The 20,784-nt window shown below is 36.9% G+C and overlaps 1 protein-coding gene across 7 annotated transcripts in view; it reads right to left on the bottom strand.

The window, feature by feature from the left end:
* KCNIP4 (potassium voltage-gated channel interacting protein 4) overlaps positions 1-20,784 on the bottom strand; it is a 472,927-nt gene that overhangs the window by 40,641 nt on the left and 411,502 nt on the right. For 5 of the 7 annotated variants that reach the window (XM_075148842.1, XM_075148844.1, XM_075148841.1 and 2 more), the window contains one exon: positions 10,839-10,963. In XM_075148842.1, coding sequence (XP_075004943.1) covers positions 10,839-10,963 — 125 coding nt within the window. Of the gene's footprint in view, positions 1-10,838; positions 10,964-16,187; positions 16,290-20,784 lie in introns of all 7 variants that reach the window. The other 2 variants (XM_075148840.1, XM_075148839.1) reach the window with 1 other exon arrangement.

The raw sequence follows: 20,784 nt of genomic DNA on the forward strand, positions 1-20,784 counted from the left end.
AAGAGGTGTCTACTCACTACATTTTTAAATTATTACAACCTCATGAATGGTGCATTGCACCAAATTTTACTTCTCTAATGTTAGTGATTACCCTGAAGCAAAAATCCAACAATTTCACATAACTCAAGTACCGAGCTTTTTAATGCTTAGTCCAGTTGCAGCAGAATGTAGCTGCAGTGAGCTGTAGCCAAAGAAGATATTTTGCTTCTCATATTCTAGTACATAAACATTTATGTTCCTCAGATATCACATACTGACACACATGAAAGCTCTGTGGCAGAAAACAGCTCTGCCAGCAGATGAGTTACACTGAGCAGCTGGCTGGCAGAGCAGAAGGTAAATTCCGTGCATCAGGTGTCAGCCTGGCACGACTGACGGCACGCTGAGAGCACACCAGAGCACAGGACAGGGTACTGCCAATTTCAAATAGGAGGGACAGACAAGCGCATAGAGCAATACAGTTCCACCAAAATATAATATTGACTTGTTTAGAATAAAGAAGAACTTTAGAGGTATTTGGTGCTCCACACTATTATTGATACTGGGTGCTTAAAATCACGCTCTTTTTATACGCTGCTTAATTAGCGACTTGGCATCTACATTTTTCAGAGATAATTCAGAAGTAAGTAATCACTGTTATGAAGACAGCCCTTGGTATGCTAGATGACAGGTTTTCCTTAGTGAACACGACGTGAAGTATCTCCATGAACAGCAGTAAGTCATGAGATGAATAGAAGTGTAGGGACTGAGTTCATTATTAACTTTCAAAAAGATTTCAATCTCTGCCAGCAACTGCGAGACTAATTGAAATGAATATCTCTGCTGAACATATTAAGGTCTGTAAATTTGTGACGACGGACAACTATATGCTAGGTCTGTCAAACTGTACCTCCAAATTATTTTTACTCTTATATTTGAAAAGTTTCAAGTTTCTTGACTAACTTCTGAAGGAAATATATAATGAATGTAAGCATTATTTATTGCTCAGTTTGTTAAAAGATTTTCACATAGCTTTGTTTCAAATATGGAAAAGTTCTCTCTAGTAAATGAATGCCAGTGCTTTTGAAACATAATAACAGAATTCTGCTTTGGCAACAGGGTTTTTTTTTAAGTTTTTCTTCAGTCATCTAAAATTGAGAAGACAATTGATCTGAAGCACAACTGGTAAATAGTAACTCTATTTTAAAAACTGGAGGTTTTTGTTACATGCGTTATACATGACTTCAGAAACTCTCTCTAGATAGAAAAAGACAATTTACAGAAATCTATCTCTTGACAGCAGATATGATATCCAGCTTCTAGATTTACTTGCTTGGAGTTTCATTATGCAGTTGCCTATTGCTTAATTTATAAGGCTAAGCAAGTCACAGGAGTTTTCTGACACGGGGAGATGTTAATTTTCAGTTTTAATTATTACTACCTGATTTTCTAGTAAGATTCAGAACTTCCTTTATTTTCTTCTATTTTATTGGCATTTCTATGTTACAAATTGAACAGGTTTATATGCACGAGGCACAATCCGTTCAGGCGTCATCACTGCATCTATTTGGAAAGACAAGTTGTTGGTGCTTCTTTGTATATACATCCTCTTCGTGTCCACAACACTGCTGTTCATACACTGTTTGTGCAGAGGGGTCAGCACCTCTGGTAAAAACTTTCAGCACAATGGGCATGTTTCATGCACTGTTACCCAGCAGAGCAACCCACACCTTGTTTGATGTTCAGAGTCACAGAGGGATGTAGGTCAAATGGTTTTAGTGTTGTTTCATGCTAGCGAGGAGAGCTAGGTGGGAACCTTTAACAGACCTATGTTTTTCTTTCAGGCTCTCTTCTTTTCTGTTTGATCAGAAAGAAAGTCTGCATCTGGAAAGATCCCGCTCTTGCTCAGATTACATGCTGTGTAACCTAAGGACTTCTACATCAAATCTTGAGGGAAAAGCAACTGCACTGACTGCTGGTGAAATGAAATCTTCCTTGCTGTCCTAGGACTCTGTGGGGGAGGGTGAAAAGCATATTTAAGCTCTGAGACACCTCGTCTGCAAGAACAAGCTTTGGAGGACTGATGTGAGAGGCAAAATACTATTGCACTAGTGCCATTGTCTGTCATGCTTACTTTTGGTATTTTCTATCTCTTCTGGCCTGTATTAATCTTGAATCTGCATTTATTCATTACAATAAAAATGCATGGAGTCAGTATAGAACTGAATGGGATCACAACGAACTGAAGACGTCCTGTTGACTCTGTGAGATGGGGGACGCTGATGGCTCAGGTATAGCTGATCCAAGTTAAAGTGTTACTTCACGTAGTGTGAAACCTTCATAATACATGATGTTCCAGAGATATAAACTAAAAGTATTATGTTGTCTTTGCCCCTTGTCATGCTTTAGAATAGGTGGAAAAGGTTAAGTAAGGAAGCAAGGAAAATGGAATGGACTTTCAAAATCTCTGTTTGGATGATCACAGAGGTATTCAAACTCTTTGCATCACCCATTTTTTAAATCTCTTTTATAGTCAAATGCCGATGTCCCTTGTCAGCCTTTAGGGTCTGAAAAATATAATGTAAAGGGACACAATTTCCATTTGTGCTAAATAAATTCTAATCAAGACATTGATTATCTTAGAAATTACATTTGAAAGACAGACGTGAAAGACATGAATGTACATCTCTGTCACTCGTAAATCGGAGAGCAAACAGAATAACTGTAGTCATCCATGTGTAGGACACTGAGATACATTTCTCATACCTCCTTTCTTAACAAGTAATTTCCAATTACAATGAGCAAAACAAATATATTTAGTGTTCCTAGAACATTATGCATACAAATGTTTAAGAAAAGTTAAACCAGTCTGAAAACTTTAACTTCAGTATCCTCAAAATTACATTGAGATGTTTCGGGTTTTGCGCAAGTTTGTGCATATACTGCAAAATGCACAGTATATACCTAGCCTTCATCCTCATCATTAAACAAAAAATTGCAGGGGTAGAGAAATGATTTATAGAGTGAAAATTATTTTTATTCAGTGTACCAACTCAGTTTTCTTCTTCGAAATCGCAATTACTTTTATAAAATTTGTAATTTTTCTTTCACTTTTTAAAACCTCATTACCTGGGAAAATGCTCTAACTACCAGACTGTTATACCAAATGTGGATAAAGCTACCTTGTTCTTTCAGGCACCTATTCTCAGCAGATCCCTGTAGCTCCTGAAGGTGCCTAATATTTAGACCTACAAGCTTTGGAGAGGGACATAAATTCAAATAAATATATATAAGTGGCTTCCTTGCCTGAAGGCTTTCTTAATTGCAGTTCGTAGGCTCTCTGAATAAACTGACTGTAAGGAGAGCTGGTGCTAAACTTAAGTTTTATACACCATACCACTGGGCCTAGCACAGATAATTTGAGACCGCTTTAAGTACATAATATGAGCACTTATCATGAGGTCTAGAACTGGTGTTTGAAGATCAGCATCAAAACTTTGAATGTGACTTCCTTGTCAGTGAATGTTAATGATGACACAAGATTCTGTCTCAGTGATCCCAAATTCTTTTCTAATGCCAGAGTGCCAACTTTACCTAGATGCAAAGCCATATCAAGCAACAACCTGAATTTCCACAGTAAGTATTTATGCAGATTTTATTTATTTCTGGAGACTTTTACAGCTAAGAATATGAAAATTCACACTGTAAGTGTATTGAGGTTTTGAGAGGATTGGGCTGCTGTACACAAAACAGAAACAGCAATTAGTTTCAAACCATTAGCTAATCTTGTTTATTAAATTACTTGTCTAATCTGAATGTGGGCAGTTCAGATCACAAACTGATGGAATCGTTCACTGGAAGAGACCTCTGCAGGTCATCTAGTCCAATTTATTAAAAATATCCTATGAATATTCTTACAGTTGGGTATGTAGATATGTCTTAGACAGATAAACCCACATGACACGAACCCTATGTTTTTATTTCCTACTCATTAGATTGGAAATATACTTAATTAGATAAAACAAGCACTTTCTCCTCACTTACTTTTTCTGTAAGAGACTAACAGAAGAAGAAACGAAAGGGAAGGAATTTTCCAGAAAAGGACAATGAGAATAGTTGTATTTTATCACGCAAAACTCAAACGCTCTAGACAATCAATAAATGAGCTTTATAACCTATAAAACCAGCTTTCATTAAAATTTCTGTGAGATTCACAAGTACAACATACAGTATGTTGCTTTCATCAAATCATAATTGAAATCGAAAAATCTTTGAATAAATTAGCATATTTTGAGTTATGCACAAATGTATTCTTACATGGATGGGTAGTGTGATGGGGGAACCTATCTTTGAGCTGTAACATTATCAGAGTTATTATCTTACTGTCCTTGTTTGCCTCATTTGCTAACAGCAATAGGGAAGAAAGGTATCTTAGAAATGTTGTTTTCCCAATAAATGTCACAAGTATGGAGCTGCCTATTTAAAGCTGCAGTATGTATCCAGGGACATTTTTATGCATGCATAACTTCAATTTACACTTTCTCTGATATACAGCTGGGTAAGATCAATGTTCATCAAAAATCCTTTCACTTTTCTGGCAAAGTCTAGTAGTTTCCCAACACAGAGTTCGACAGAATTTTTTATGAGAATAATTAACCAAAATTAAAAGACCATTAACATTTAAGTTTAGCACAGGAGCATCTTTTGTGCAGCAAAAGCATTATCTAAGTATTTTTAAAATGGAAATGTGCCATAGCTCAGGGACATTTTTAAAACTGTGAGAGACCTATCAATGGACAAAAGAGAAAGAAAGACCACATGTTGAGTGTATGCTTGATAGTCTGTGCAATTTATTGTGAAGTACCACTTGTACTAGGCCTGCCACAGAGCCATTGGTTTGAAAGGTTAATGACTGCAGCAATCACAATTTCAATTTACAAGAAATGGGATGACAGGAAGCCAAATACAAAATGGAGAGGTCCCACTGTGATGGCAGCTGAGCAAAAATTTATCAACAAGAGTGCAGGAACACTGTAAAACCAGAGTGCTGGGGACAAGCTTTTGAGCCTGGGGAGGGCTTAGGACTTCCGCTAAGCTCATTTTTCAAGGATAGTATAGAAGCTTTAAAATGGCTAAATTACCGAATATAGGCATAACTTCTTCCTTGGTGCTTTTCCTTGTAGTAGTCATCTGAAGGTGTTCATCCCACCTCCTTATGTTTGCTTTAGTGTATCTCCTCTTGTATTTTAAATATTGACCTTGACTACTACCAAAACAGCTGTTGCCAAGATAGGCATTTCAATACTCTCTGGGCCGTTCCTCCAGTTATCCTCTACTTCTTGCTTCCTAGAGCATCAGCTATACTACAGCGTGATCTGAGACACTCTGAAGCTTTCAGGTGCGTACATACACACAGAGATGGTATTCAAGACCCTCTGCTCCTTCTGCTTGAATTACTTTTTGCTGGATTTGGTGTGTAATTTGCCTACACTGGAAAATCAAATTGATGAAAATATCTTTAAAGGTTTACCTTTTCATTTTTGTATAAGTAAAAACCACAATAAATCAAACTTTGTAATCACGAACACTACAGAAATACAGGAGTACTTGCTGCTTTCTCATCTGAAGTCAGTCAGAACTATATGTAAGTAATTTGAAGTCATAAATAATAAATAACTGGACGTAAACTGTGAGAAGCTCTGGTCATCCCTATCTCAGAACAGATATCCTAGAACTAAATGGGATTCAGGGAAATCAGCAGGTTGGAGTGAGATTATATAGACAAAAACTTTTCAGTTAGGAAAAGAAGAGACTAAGCAGGAAATGTGTTAGAGGTGTGTAAAACAGTGAATATCTTGGAGAAGTAATGGTAATGGTTATTCATTTTCATATAGCAGAAATACTATAGATATCTTATTAAAATAAAAGGCAGCAGGTTTGACACAGAAATTAATTATTTGACATAGAAGGCATAATTATGCCTTATATATCCACAGGATGCTGTGGATGTCAAAATACCCTGATAGGTTCAAAAAGTAATTATCACAGTTTATAGAAGAAACTTTGGTTAAAGTATGTAAAACACAAAGACGCGGTTAAAACTTTCAGCACAAAAAGTATTTCAGTAGCAGAGTGCAAGGTGACAGAACAATACATTAGGGGAATTATCACTCTAAATTCCCTTTATTCTTATATTCTTTCCCTTATCTGGCCACTCTTGAAAACAGAGTACTGAGGTAAAGGGACTGAGCACTGCTTTTTTTCTGTTTCATCAATTGTTTTTTCTTTATCATGTCTGGGACCTACTTTTTCCTGCCATGCTTGCATAAAGACAGAGGGAAAAATGTGCGTGCTAGATAGCCTGTTGAAAATATACAGAAAAAAATTCCACTTTGCTTATTCATTACTTTCTGACACACCTAAAGAAGAACTTTAATACAGAGATACCCGAGTTCTTCAGAAAGAAATCATAGACTCATAAAATAATTTGGGTTGGAAGGGACCTTAAAGATCATCTAGTTCCAACGCCCCTGCCATGGGCAGGGACACCTTCCACTAGACCAGGTTGCTCAAAGCCCCATCTGACCTGTCCTTGGACACTTCCAGGGATGGAGCATCCACAACTTCTCTGAACAACCTGTTCCAGTGCCTCACCACCCACATAGTGAAGAATTTCTTCCTTATATCTAATCTAAACCTACCTTCTTTCAGTTTAAAACCATTACCCCTTGTCCTATCACTACATGCCCTTGTAAAAAGTTCCTCTCCAGCTTTCTTGTAGGCCCCCTTCAGGTACTGGAAGGCTGCTATAAGGTCTCTCCGGAGCCTTCTCTTCTCCAGGCTGAACAACCCCAAGTCTCTCAGCCTGTCTTCATAGGAGAGGTGCTCCAGCCCTCTGATCATCTTCGTGGCTCTCCTCTGGATTCGCTACAACAGGTCCATGTCCCTCTTATGTTGGTCAAAATGTCAGTTTTGAACTTATATCTACTATCTACTATAGTAGATACAGAGTCTTGTCCTTTTTAAAGCTTAAAGTTTTGTGTTCATTAAGGTTATTATTTGCACTGTTACAGATACTTTATCTTCTGGTAGTATTACAGGTTAACTATTGAAAATTTTTTTAGGCTCTATATAAGGATAGAGTTCCTGTCTGTTCCTTCTGTAAAGAGATAGGCAATCTGTCGATTCATGGATGGGAAAATGCTGCCTGAAACCAACATTCACTCCTAGACTAGCAAGCAGTAACTAGTTTAACTGATATGGTTGAACTAGCTTAACTACTGTATGTTGACTCCAAATATCAAGTGCTCATATAGCAATAGTTATTCTATAGTTCATTGGTAATACAAATATAGCAAAAATCTATATATAGGGCACAATTCTGTTGAATTAACCAGAGCACATGTAGTGCCTATGCCAGCTGATACTAGCTACATTGCCTTTAGGACCCAAGTCTGCACTACAGCTCTTTTGAGCTCCTGCCAGGGCCCCGTGCAATGCTGATGCTACTGTGCTGTGGGACATTGTAAATTTAGTCTAACAGGAGCATAACATCAGCAGAGCTACAGCAACTCAAATTCATGCCTTAACATATCTTGCTTTATGTGGTTAAATTGTTGAAGAGATAGTAAGACAGGCAAACATCAGGTGAAAAGCATAAAGCACAGAGGTAGGATCTGCACAAGTTTTGATGGTGTCATGTTAAAGATGTGTGCCTGTGTGTTTCATTAATTATTTTCAGTGGAGTTTCCTTCCTAGTGGAATGATTAAACAGAATATCACAGAATCACAGAATGGTTGAGGTGGGAGGGACTTCCGGAGGTCATCTGGTTCCACACCCCTGCTCAAGCAGGGCCACCTAGAGCAGGTTGCCCAGGACCATGTCCAGACAGCTTTTGGATATCTCCAAGGAGGCAGGCTCCACAACCTACCTGGTCAACTTGTGCCAGTGCTCAGTCACCCTTACAGTGAAACAGTATTTCCTGATGTTGGGAAGGAACCTCCTGTGTTTCAGTTTGTGCCCATTGCCTCTGGTCCTGTCACTGGGCACCACTGAAAGTAGCCTGGCTCCATCTTCTTTACACCCCACCTTCAGGTATTCATATGCATGATAAGATACACATTGATGAGATCCCCCCTGAACCTTCTCTTGTCCAGCCTGATCAGTTCCAGCTCTCTCAGCATTTCCTCATCAGAGTGACGCGCCAGTCCCTTTAGTCATCTTTGTGACCCTTCATTGGATTCTCTCCAGTATGTCCATGTCACTCTTGTACTGGGGAGCCCAGAACTGGACACAGCACTCCAGGTGCGGCCTCACCAGTGCTGAATAGAGGGGAAGAATCACCTCCCTCAACCTGCTGGCAATACTTTGCCTAATGCAGCCCAGGATACCATTTGCCTTCTTTGCCGCCAGGACACATTTCTGGCTCATGTTCAACTTGGTGTCCACCAGAACCCCCAGGTCCTTTTCTGCAAAGCTGCTTTCCAGCTGGGTGGCCCCCAGTATATATTGGTGCATGAAGCACACAGATAAAGCACACAGGGGTGGAGATATTGGCAGGATAGTGTTAAGCTGATCAGAAGGAAGGGAGGTGGCCTGTGGCAGACAGAAGTGGATGGCTGAGCACAGACCATGGGAAGCACTTTAATGTTATCCTGTATCAGTACCCACCAAAGCCGCTCAAACTGTATTTGGCAAAAGCTAGATATGTGACAGGAAGGATGAAGTAATCCACATAGGCAAGGTGCTTATCGAGCTGTAGAGCATTTTGCAATAGAAACTGATAAATATGAGAAACAAAACAAACTCCAACTCAACTGAAAGTTTTGAAATCCTTCATTTCTGAGGTCTAATGCTTGGGCTAAAGACTACTGCTTTAAAGTGAATTACTTTTATAACAATCATCAGCCCTAGGCATGCTTTACAGCATTTTTTAAAGTAATTGATAATTTTGCAATTATATTAAACACAAAAAAACTGAAGTTCATGCTCATTAGCTCTAAATAGTCAAAGATATTTATACACGCATGTCTTGAATTATCATGTACTGATAAGGAAATGAAACATCTGAATAAAGATGTATTACCATGTATTACCATTGACACTGCTTTGATGTAAGTAGAACTTACATCTTAGAACACAAAAGTATATGAAGAGCTGGAATTCCTCTTTTCAAAAAACAGTAAAACAGTTTAAAATTAAAATACTTTCTTATAACCTATTCTCTTTTTCCATACCTCATTTTATGCAAAGAATTAGCAAGGTCCTTAATTTCTGAGACTCTAAAAATAATTATTCTTAGAGAAACAGAGAGAAGGCTTATTTTATCCACTATACTTTGTACCTTTTTGCCTTAGATAATTAGGGACATCAGTTCATGATTTGCAATACCTAGGGAATACTGTCATTAGCAGGGGAATGTTCTCTAGTACCCTGAGGAAATGAAAAGCTTTTAAGAGCAATCACTGTTAATCACTAACATGCCAACATTATATACCTTCTGGAACTGAGGATGATATATAGACAGGACACATTAAGTAACTCTGTGTTTTACTTGCATTGTAGGCTTTCGATAAAAATGTAGTTTTAAAACATCCATTTGCATGGCTTGTTTTCATTACAAAATACATGATAGCTAAGAATTCTGTAAGATTTACACTTCTTCTTGTACAACCTGTTGAAAATATTCTCTCTGATTCCATAGTTGAGCTTCATTTTGCTTTTAGCATTATTATACTTTGTTACACAACTTCACTTGAGTGGTAAATGCCAAGGGCAAGAAGGCGGATCTTTTGTAAAGGTGAAAGAAAAACTAAACCAAAAGGTGATAAATGCAGTTAAATTTATCTTTACCTCCAGCTCAGCAGGAGATTAAGCACCTGCACAGTTGCAGTACTCACAACTGAGTACACAGATTAACATTACACACTCATGATTTGCAAGCAATTGCTATTACTCAAGTTTTTGTAATATCAAGTATTTTCTATCCGATGTTAATGGCACATAATATCCTATAGAAATGTTAATCACATAAAAGATAGTAGATTAAAACAGAGAGAAAAAGGCTATTTTTTTAAGAAACCAGCTCTTTTTTTGTATACTATTAATAAAACCAGGGGCAGCTCTTACTTTTGGTATAGAGCCAGAATTTAATAATACTTAGTAAAATCTTTTTGTGTCTTATTTCTCTGCTGTACTAACCATAGGTGCCTTACATGCCTGCACCAAGCCCAGCACCACAGGACAGCAAATACACATGGGAAAAGGAGGCAGACTGCACTGGGGTCCTCAGCGGGGATCCCCGCCAACTAAAAACATTGGACCTGCCAATAGAGCACATATATCAGCAAAAAAAAATCACAAATAATGACTCCCAGTAAAGGCATCTGACAAGTTTATATACTTGGGGAGCTAGGAAGGACTGAAGAAGTCATCTACTGCTCTCCACCTAACAAAAAATTCCTCTAGTGCAATTTATGCCAATTACTTCTTGTAATAGCTATTGTGAACACAAAAATCAAAATCCTTTTTTTCAGTGACCAAATTCTTCAGGACTTACATTCTCTCCCATTATTTCATCTTTAGACAAACAACTCCAACACAATTTTCAATCTGTCCTTGAACAAAGTCCTACTATACTAAGTTATAATTATTCTCTTCTGGATGCTTTCTAATTTGTCTGCATCTCTTGGTCGTTAAACGGCCCAATTGTTGCAGAGTGATTATTTCCTCACCTGACCAGACATGCAGTATTTAGCTACTGAATCACATGAGCTTCATTGCCAGTCATTCTTATACTGGTGAGATTGCAGTGGCCTATCCTGTAAACCGATGGTAAATTCAAAAAGGAAGTGCTTACGTTCTTGAAACCTCTATATAAGATCTGAAGTTCCTTCTTTGTGAATTTACTCTGTGCTTCCAGCAGTTCAAGAGCTTCAGGTCTATGTCGTACTGTGGCCATTTCCATTTCATCTTCTACAGTGTCTGCAGAATACAAGAGACAGAGAAGGAAAGCTCAACAAGAAATATAGGATGTAGAAATAGCTAAGCCTTGCAGAAAAAAAGAAAGTTAAATGACATTCTTTTAAAGAACGGCTTTTGCAACTTTAAAGACAAATGATATGTTCATTTTGAACTCACAGGGAAAGAGTATCTGTCTGCTTCAGTGGCTGCACAGAACATGGAACAGCAGTGATGATCCAGCAGTCTGGCTATTATCACATCAGTACAAACAGTAATAAACTGGGAAGCCAACATTCTGCAAGGGCATGCATGACACATTCAGAATGACTTTTCTGTTTCTACGACTCTCTGAGCAAAGAAAACAATTTTATAAAACTTTAGTGGCTCCAGAATACTGGAAATATTCCCTTGGTTAGTTAATGGATGTGAATTCACTGTGTCAGACTGGTATTCTCAGTGTTCTCCTTCTACCATGAAGTTGTGCTTTGGAAAGTGTGTGAGATTGATGCTGCATATTCAACAGTACACCTTACTTTGAGTACTGTATAAAACCCTTCAGAGCAACATGATTATTCACGGTGAGCAGCCTAAGTGGGGAACACGAGTATTTTGTTGACCTCATCATTAGGTGAATAAGAATGTGGATATACACGTTCAAGGCTTAAAGCTGAGTGCAGCCCTAAAAGAATGCGAGATAGCAATGCATTTTTTCCAGGTAGAGTTTTAAATGTGAAAATGCAATAAAATAGCTAGAGAAACTTACAGTATGTATTTTTTATATGGGGTGCCAGCCATATACCTGATCAAAAATATGAATGTGTGCATCTGTTTTTAAGTACTCCCAGCATTAAACATAGCTTATGTAGTACTCCAGACTAATTTAATCAAATCACTGCCTTATTCTGGTTTAAGAGTTATACCAACTATAGAAATGTAACTTGAGAGAAAACAAACATGCATAGTTGTCACTTCTACAATGCTGAAGATAGATATTTTATTTCATCAGTGTGGGACTCTGCATTCTTAAAATAACGTTTTATTCAGTTAAATGTTCATAAGAGCACAATATTAGGATACTCCATTAAAACAGTATTATGCTTATATCTTCACATATTTTTTTTTCTGCTACAATGCAGTAATAATAACTTTCAGCTCCTTGGGAGAAATCTGGCATCAGAAGATATAGTTAAGCTAAACAAAAAATGAACAACCTTTAAATAGGTATAATCACAATATATAAACTATTTGGATAAATCTTCACAAAATTGTAGGGCCTTGTCTTTTCTGCTGTCAAAGAGATGTTGCTGTTAGCACTTATCTTAGGAAGATGATCTCAGTGTCACCCAGATGATCTCAATGTCACCCACAGTCTTATCTCAGAATATCTATTGTATATTGGCTTATGGACAAGCTATAATATATTTCTCTTTCATTTTTCTTTATAGATATCTCATATGACTCATAGACCACTACCATCTTTCTGAAAACTTCCAATCTAAATGCTATTGACAAAAGCCCCAACTGACACAACTTTACATTGACCTTATGATGTTTGATAATAGTTTTAAAAGGCCAGTATCTGAACTCACATTACAAGAAAATTTCAGCTCTTTTCTTTAAAAAGACACTCTGAGGTGTAAAGAGGAAGTCTTGAAAACCCTTGAAATTGGAATAAAGTTGTTCCAGAGTTGAGAAGCTGTCTTCCTAATCAATGGAAGGTGTAGCAAAGTTCTTGAGTCCCATTTTAATTCTGCATAAGAACATCCAGGATTTATTTTGCACAGTGGCTAAAACCTTTCCATCATGTTTTAAGGGATTAAACTTTTATATTCTCTATATAGTCACTAAAGTCTCTATAACAATGTCATGCTGTAGATACGCAGCTGAATTTTTTTTGTCAACTGCAAGTCAACACTAGGTGCTTATACTAAATTGACAAAAGAATCAACCTGAGAATAAATATTGTTGAAAAGTCACTTGTGTTTTATATGCCAAGAGCTATTGTTTAGACAGAAAGGGACTTAACTGGAAATGAGCTCTCTAAGCATCCATTTGTGAAACATTTGGCTACCTAGAGAGACATCTACAAGCTTCTCTAGAAGCTAAATGAATATATATAATAAATGTGAGGCTAGAGATGAAGGCCAGACAATGTGATGCTGAGCACCATGTTCGGTACATCCTTAGTAATAAACATTTTTATTGTTTTAATGATTTGGTGAGAATGTAGAAGACTGCAGTGTGGTGATGATATTGTCTTTCTGTTAATGAAAAGGTTCGGTATAACCTCTATTTCTCACACTCTATTTCTGTAGTCTTTCATAGATATAAATAATCAAAAAATAAGATCACCGTAAACTTCCTTATAATGTGCCAACTATGCTGATTAAAATACTACAGCATTCATGAGTCACTTGCAGGTTTTTAATATTTTTTCTTCTCACTTATGGTTACTGTTATCCAGGCTGGAAAAAAAAATCTATACTTTAAAATATGCAGTGAAAATGTGTGAAAATAATTTCTAAACATTAATTATTTCTATGGTATTAATGAAAAATTAGTTATTTCAGTTCTCTAGTTTCTTCAGCCTAAGAAAGTTAAGGTTTGTTTATTTTTTTAAATAAAAGTCTAACATGTGTCAACGGAAAACCAGAAACAAGTTCATATTCACTCATTAATATATTAAATGAAATATTCTTACTGATTTCATTAATGAGTAGCTTTCTTCTAGCTAAATAGTAAAGACCATTTTTCATGTGTTTGCCACAGGAGCTATGCTTTGGACCTTTCACTGTTCATTAAAGAAGAAAATGGTAAAAGCAATGCAAAAAGCAGATACGCTCTCCAAATAATGGCAGTTGGAGAAGCATGCCCAAAGCTAGGGCTCAGTTTGTATCTGTAAAAATTGTGCACATGTATTTGCTTGCACAAACCCAAATTATAGCCCCCGTATCTATTTAATAACTGTGTGCACACACGCTTTTCGTTTCCAAAACCATTCTTGAGTCTACTATCTCTAGCACATGCATTTAAACATTTAGCTAAGGAAGGATGGATTTAAGTTTAGGCTTACTAGGCTGAAGCACACAAATAAGAAAAAGCATTCTCTGACATCATTTGTTCAATGGAAATGCTGAGATAAGATTTTATTTATTCAAGTAACCTTTTTCTGCACATATAGAAGTTAAGCACAGAAGTGCAAATTCAGGCTATGTATATTTCAACAAATTACTTGTTTTAAAAATATTCCCCTTAAAATTTCTAAGGAGTTCACATTATGTGGTTGTTATTGTAGGCAGTGCTGGCTTCATTCCTAGTACATTACAATGTCACTTCTTTCATGCTAGCAGAAATCAAATAGCACACGCTGTCAAAATGGGATAATAACAATGTGTGTCTACAATTATATTCTTATTTAATATAATATTTTCATTTAATATATTAATTCTTACTTAATATAGCATTTCATTTAATATATTAATTCTTACTTAATATAGTATTTCATTATTGATGAGAGTACAGAGAAAAATGCTGAATGCATCTTTTTTTACTATTTGGTTCTCAAATATGAAATATTTAATGTAAGTTTTATATTTACTTCTCTTCTGGTTTATAAAATAAACAATTTCAGGAAGAAAATAGAAGTTTTGCACGGTCAAGGTTATTAAGATTGACTCCAAATATTTTTGTGTTACCTGTGCAGATAAAAAGCTTGCATAGAAATGTGCAAGAAATAGGGACAAGTTGGTCTCCAACCAACTTCAAACAAACAGATCAAACCTTCTATTCCTTCTATTCTATTTCCTTTTTCTATTCTATGTCCCATCATTGGAAGTGTGCAAGGGCAGGCTGGATGGGCTTTGAACAACCTGATCTAGTGAAAGATGTCGCTGCCCATGGCAGAGGGGTGGAACTAGATGATTTTAAAGGTCTTTTCCAACTCAAGCCATTCTGTGATTCTATGATTTCTTTTATAATGTAAGACTATATTACTCAAGTCACATAGCTGAAAGCAACTTTTACATAATGAACTATCAGGTAACACGACAGTAACTGGCCTTTTTAAGCTACCCTATTTTCAAGTAAAACACATCAGCTGAAGCCACCATGAAAAAGTCACTGTGCATCCACATCTTTAGTCTTTTTTATCTGTGAGATCTCAAATACTTAGAAAGGAAAGCAAGTTCCACAGTCTTCTCTATAGAGGAGCATATGAAAGACAATGAAGTGGGGTAGCAAAAAGAAAGCCTAGATCCACACCACTGAAGTCTAGGCACTTAATAGTGGCCTGTGTTCATAACAAAGTTGCCTTGGGTTGTCCTATAATCACTGGACATAAGGAACTGTTCTTGGAGGCTTTTCTTTTACCTTCGATTGATCGATCTGCTTTATCAGAAGAGTATAGAGGAAGCACAGGGAGCACTCAGCTTCTTATTTTAGGTGCTCAGATTAGTGCCTAGAATTAAGCCAAATTAATCTAGACTGAATTGGGTCCACAGGCATATTTTAAAATCAGCTGTAGTAGCCAATTTATATAGGAAGACATTAGTGTTATTCTACAATTAATCTCTATCTAGGTATATATATATGTAAGTATGTATCTATGTATGGATCTTCCTCCCTCCCTCCCTCCCCCTATTTTTATTTGTTAGCTACCCTGGAGAGATTTTATTTCCTCATAGCAGATCAAGACATTAAAGGTAGTGTCAGTGTGCTTTTCCTTTATCTCTACATTCACATACTTTTTTTTCGATCTCATTATTATTTTTCTTTCAGACCCATACTTTAGGTCTCATTCCCTAAATAGTTTGATGTTACATAGTCAAAAGCTGCAGGGCCAAGCCTTTCTTCCCAGACCAGTACTGCTGATACTATCCTATATATTGGATAGCAAGAACACACAGACACGTGCACACATGTACCCAAAAAGATACCACTTTTCAAATACATTGAGAGCAGGTATTTAAATTAACCAGTGAGTCATTTCTCAGCTAGCTTGCAGAGCATAAGTGCCAACCCAGCAGCTCCTATGCGGCAGACCCTGGCACCAGTACCTTGTCATCTTGCTCTGCACCAACAAATCTGTTACCAGCCCACAGATCTGTTCATCACTTCCTTTTAAACCTCAATAGAGCATACGATTACTTCAGCAGATATCTTGTCTTTCAAATGAGCAGTTAATGAAAGTATAACTTTTGATGCATGCAAACCTAAAAAAAAAAATCAAATGAAAAATAAAACTTGCTTTGAGTAACAGGAGATGTCGTTTTGGCAGCCGAGCAGGGCAAGAGCTTCATAAGTCGCTCTTTAATGCTGCGTTTGGTACTGTTCTGAGCGTAGAGGAAACCTAAAAAATATATTATCAGGACTGTTAACATAGACTTGAGAACAATTTCTGTACATGCTGCAGAGTTCATCATTATAGCAGAATCCTGATGGGAAAAGGCCAAACAGATGGCAGCCATTCTGAATTGCAAAGGACAACCAGAATTTTTGAACAGGACAACAAAACTGTTTTGTTTTTGTATCTTTCCAATAAAGGGGATTTTTTTGTATATGTGCATCTTTTGTAAAGTTCTTACAACCCACTTTAAAACATCTAACAGAGAAGTATCAGATTATGTATTTGAAACAACACAAGGTAAGAGTGTTTGTAAAAATTTTAATGCTAAAATATTTTAAAGAGTTTTAAGTCTATTTGATTTTGAAGTTTCATATGGAAAACAAAACCAAAGCCAAAACCAAATAAAATCTCAAAAATATCTTTTGTTGTCCTTTCTGGCAGTCTTCTAGTTCCATGGCTGAGCTTTCCCATATAATTCATTCAGCAATTGTGATAACCAACCTGGTACTTTTGCCTTTTCTGATTATTAAAATATCAACCATGGCGTGTAGCCAGTCTCCCTTTTCTTTAGTATTTGGCATTCTACATATATATATAAAAGTAAGTATTATTTATCTTTTAATCTTTAAATACTGACATGGCTGAATAGTTAATGTTCATGTGCCATAAAGCAGGTGAACAGCATTACCCTTATTTACTGTGAAGGAAATTGTCAGAGGAACTGCCTGTGAGGTCTAACTAACCATTTTATACAAAATGGCTGATATGAGCAAGCATCTCCTGGATGGATATTTGCTGCAAGTGACGGACTTAACATCTGTAAAACAGTTGAGTAAATGATTTATGTTCCTGAGAAAGGTAGAGCTCGGTTTGGACATTATGCAGCTCCTGCACTTTTCATCTCGACTGCATGTGCTCAAACACAAACGCTGCTCTGCGATGGCTCTTGCTACAACAGTAAAAATGCAAAAGAGATGGGGCAAGAAATGAAAGACATGACTGATGGTTCCTGTGCTAGCAGGATAATCCTGGGTTATCCCCGCTACAGCACTTGTGCTGAATACTGGTGCTAGTGAGATGGTATAGAATAGTTTCCTCTCTGCCACCAAACCAGACAGAGTGGGAACATCCCACCTGTAACACTAAGTGGAGCTTGTAGGCAATCTTGAAAAAGTATGTCCTTGTATTTGGGAACAGAAGGAGAAAGTGAGAAGGATTTAAGGGTATTAAACTTTGTAAATGAAAGAAAAAATATTTCTCAGTTTGTATATGGGTAAAACGTTGAAGGAAATGAAATTAAAGAAATGGAGAAAACCAGGAAAGACTCAATCACAGCCTTAAAAAGTCAACCAGCTATTACCAATCAAATTCTGCCTCTGAGAGAACAGCAGCTTTGGTGAATGGGCGAAAAAATCCAGCTTCAGCACAAGGCCAGATGGACCTAAATGACCATCTCTGGAAATGTCAAAACCTTTTAATACAAATAATAAGAATAAATACACTTATTATCTGTAGCACTTAACCATCAGCTCAACTCAGAAAGACTGTGCAGATAAATACATAAAATAAAAGACAATCTGTGATCTGATGGGTATCTCAAACTCCATATTTTTAGGTTGAGTACAAAAACTGAGCCTTTAAATGAGTACCTTCTGGTCTGAGCTGGCAGTGTCTGCAGTATCACACTATGCCTGTACCGTAGGTATCTGAACACAAAGGAGATTTGTTTATCTTAAAGGTTTTTTTCTTTATTAGGAATTAGTCATGATCAAGAAATATCTACTTCTAGCTTGTTAATTTGAGTTAAGGTTTGCAAAGCTTTACTGTCCATGTATTACATAATTACATAGGTCCGCAACCTATGTAATTACTGAAGATGTATACAGTGCTTTGCAAAACCTAAAGGGATGTATTATTTCCAAAGGGTTTGAAGCTCAAAGCCTTGAGTAAGCAAACAATTTTGCTACTTTTATGCTCACACAAAAGCTCATGAAATTCAGTGCAAACCATATGGGCTTTGCAATGGTATGATCAAGGTCAAAAATAAAATGAAATATATGGGAGAAAGTAATATCAGAAGAGTAACTTTTAATTATCAGAGGGAGAACAGTATAATTTTTGTACTAGCTTCTGGCAGGTAATTTAAAATGTTGACACTAGGATCAGGGCAGGGGTGAAGGAATTGGCTTATCTTCTCAGTATGAGGGAGCAGCACGGAAGCTTTTCGCTCCCAGTGGCTGCAGTCCGTTTATTCTGCAGCTGTTGCAGTCCACTGTCATGACCTCCTGATCAGCACTACAGCTTTCAATGTGATTTTTCATGAGTAAAGGACTACTTAATACATGTTGCACACTGGGCCTATGCTGAGCCAGTGTTTAATACATGTTGAAACACTAAAAGTGTAAATTAAGAAGAAATATTGTAATAATTTCTGTGAATTCTGTAGCTATTTGCCCAGTTTGAAGGAAAAAGCTCTGGCCATTAAGAAGCTAATTAATCTAAGATAGATTAAAATTTATTTATTATATAGTAAGAAATTCTTATGGTATTACCAGTCTTCAAAATGTCTGTTCATGAAAAGATGAAGAGCCATGAAGCACCAACACACTGATAATGATGGACTGATGCTGTTTCCTTCAAACTTCTAGAATAGGACAATAGTAATTCTTAGTCTGCAAATGGATATTCAGAAGAAGCTGAATTTTCCAAACACTTCTTGTTTGTTTTTTTTTTTAATAAGTGGTTGACTAGAGATTTCATATCCCTAACCCAATCAGCCACAAACTCCTCTGGGCTAAGTGTGAAGGTTCTTCAAATTCAGGTTAGTTAATGGGTGCTGCTTGCTCTTGGGTTTGATAATTTATTCCTCTGCAATGAAAATTAAACTGAGAGACACACTTTTCCCCAGAATTCACTGTGGGAGTGCCCTAGAACTCATGTCCGTACGACACTGTGTGGAATTGTGGGCAGTTGTCCCAAGGGGTGCTCACGCTTCACAAAATGTTCTGTAACTAGAGCATGGCTTATGTATTCTCATATCTAGGTACTGCTGTACTGATATATGTGCTGCATATAGATATTGGGCATACTAGACAACCTTTATGACTGACTGCTATTTAGCATGATTTATATCTGTAGTTGCAACTGATAAGTGCACTAATGGCTTAAACCTCTGATTTACAGATATTTAAACTAGAGAACTGTAAGTCTACAGTTTTATTAATAAAAGTTTAATATGGAGAATACCATGCATACACATGGTCAGTACAATTGCTATTTTTAAAAATCATATTTGGCCAAAAGCATCCAGATCATTGTTATGTGTGTGATCTAGTCACTCCAATATCACAATGTTGACAGGCTGATGTAGATCTCACACTACTGGTTACCAAAAATACACAAAGAAGCACAAAAATTTTTCCTTATTAAATAACAAATTAATATAGTCATAAAAGACTTTAAAAGATAAGGAAAAACTTTGCATTAGAATATAAAAATTATTATTTATAAATTATAAGTTAAAAGTGATTTATAAATGACCATATATTCCTAATCATATACATCTATACCTAGACTATCTTAACTCTTCACATACTTTTTTCAGATGTATGATCCCTGCTTTAGAAAGACAGTACATATTACATACCGCCCCGTTGTTAGAGAGACAGGTGAGACTACCCCAGGAAAGACTATCAAGCCAAGGGATTTTTGGAGGAGTTTTCAGAGGCAAAATATGTCTCTTTCTAAGTGTGATTGTTTTCTTTGCAAATTCTTTGTAGTCAGCATGAAAGCGAGGGCAGGTAGGCCACTTTTTGCTGGTGTAGCAGGTAAATCAGATAGTCTGTCTTGCATCCCCACTAAGTGCACAAGATGGACTGTGCTGTGGCTGCCCTTGCTCCCAAAGTCTTGCCCACCTTTCCTGCCTGCAGCAAATGTCCTGTGTTCAAAGAAGCACTCTCCTGCCTTGCTCCGGCCTCATTGCTGATTTTTTATAATGGGATTTGGGCAACAAATGTCAGCCTAGAAGGCACACTCATCTGAGTACTTAAAAGAGCAGGTAATCATCCTATTTAATAGGAAGTTCAAAAACTGGAAACAATTCTCCCAACAAATTCTTCCTTCACTGTCAGTGAAAAAGAAAAGTCACCTGTAAAACTACCTCTTTTTTCCCCACTCTTTTTCCCTCTATGTTTTTTTTTATTTTTGTTTACTCTTTTCTTTCTCAAAGTCTCACCCCTTTATTTGGCAAAGACAGCAGATGGGCTTCCACTGTTTAAGTCTCACTCTACTTTTTACTGAGCAGTATTACCATCCACTGGCCACATCCACTGCCTTGGCAGTACAGCTAAGCTAAGCTGGAATTTGGATTTTGTTCACTTACGGGATTTTAAGTCTTCCCATGAAAATGGGAAAAATGCCTATGTTGTATTAGTTCTGAATGTGATCTTTTTGGAAGAGGGTTAGTATAAGACCCGAAAGACAAGCTGCACAGGTCATT

Source organism: Calonectris borealis, chromosome 4, assembly GCF_964195595.1.
Source record: "Calonectris borealis chromosome 4, bCalBor7.hap1.2, whole genome shotgun sequence".
Classification (NCBI taxonomy): Eukaryota; Metazoa; Chordata; class Aves; order Procellariiformes; family Procellariidae; genus Calonectris; species Calonectris borealis.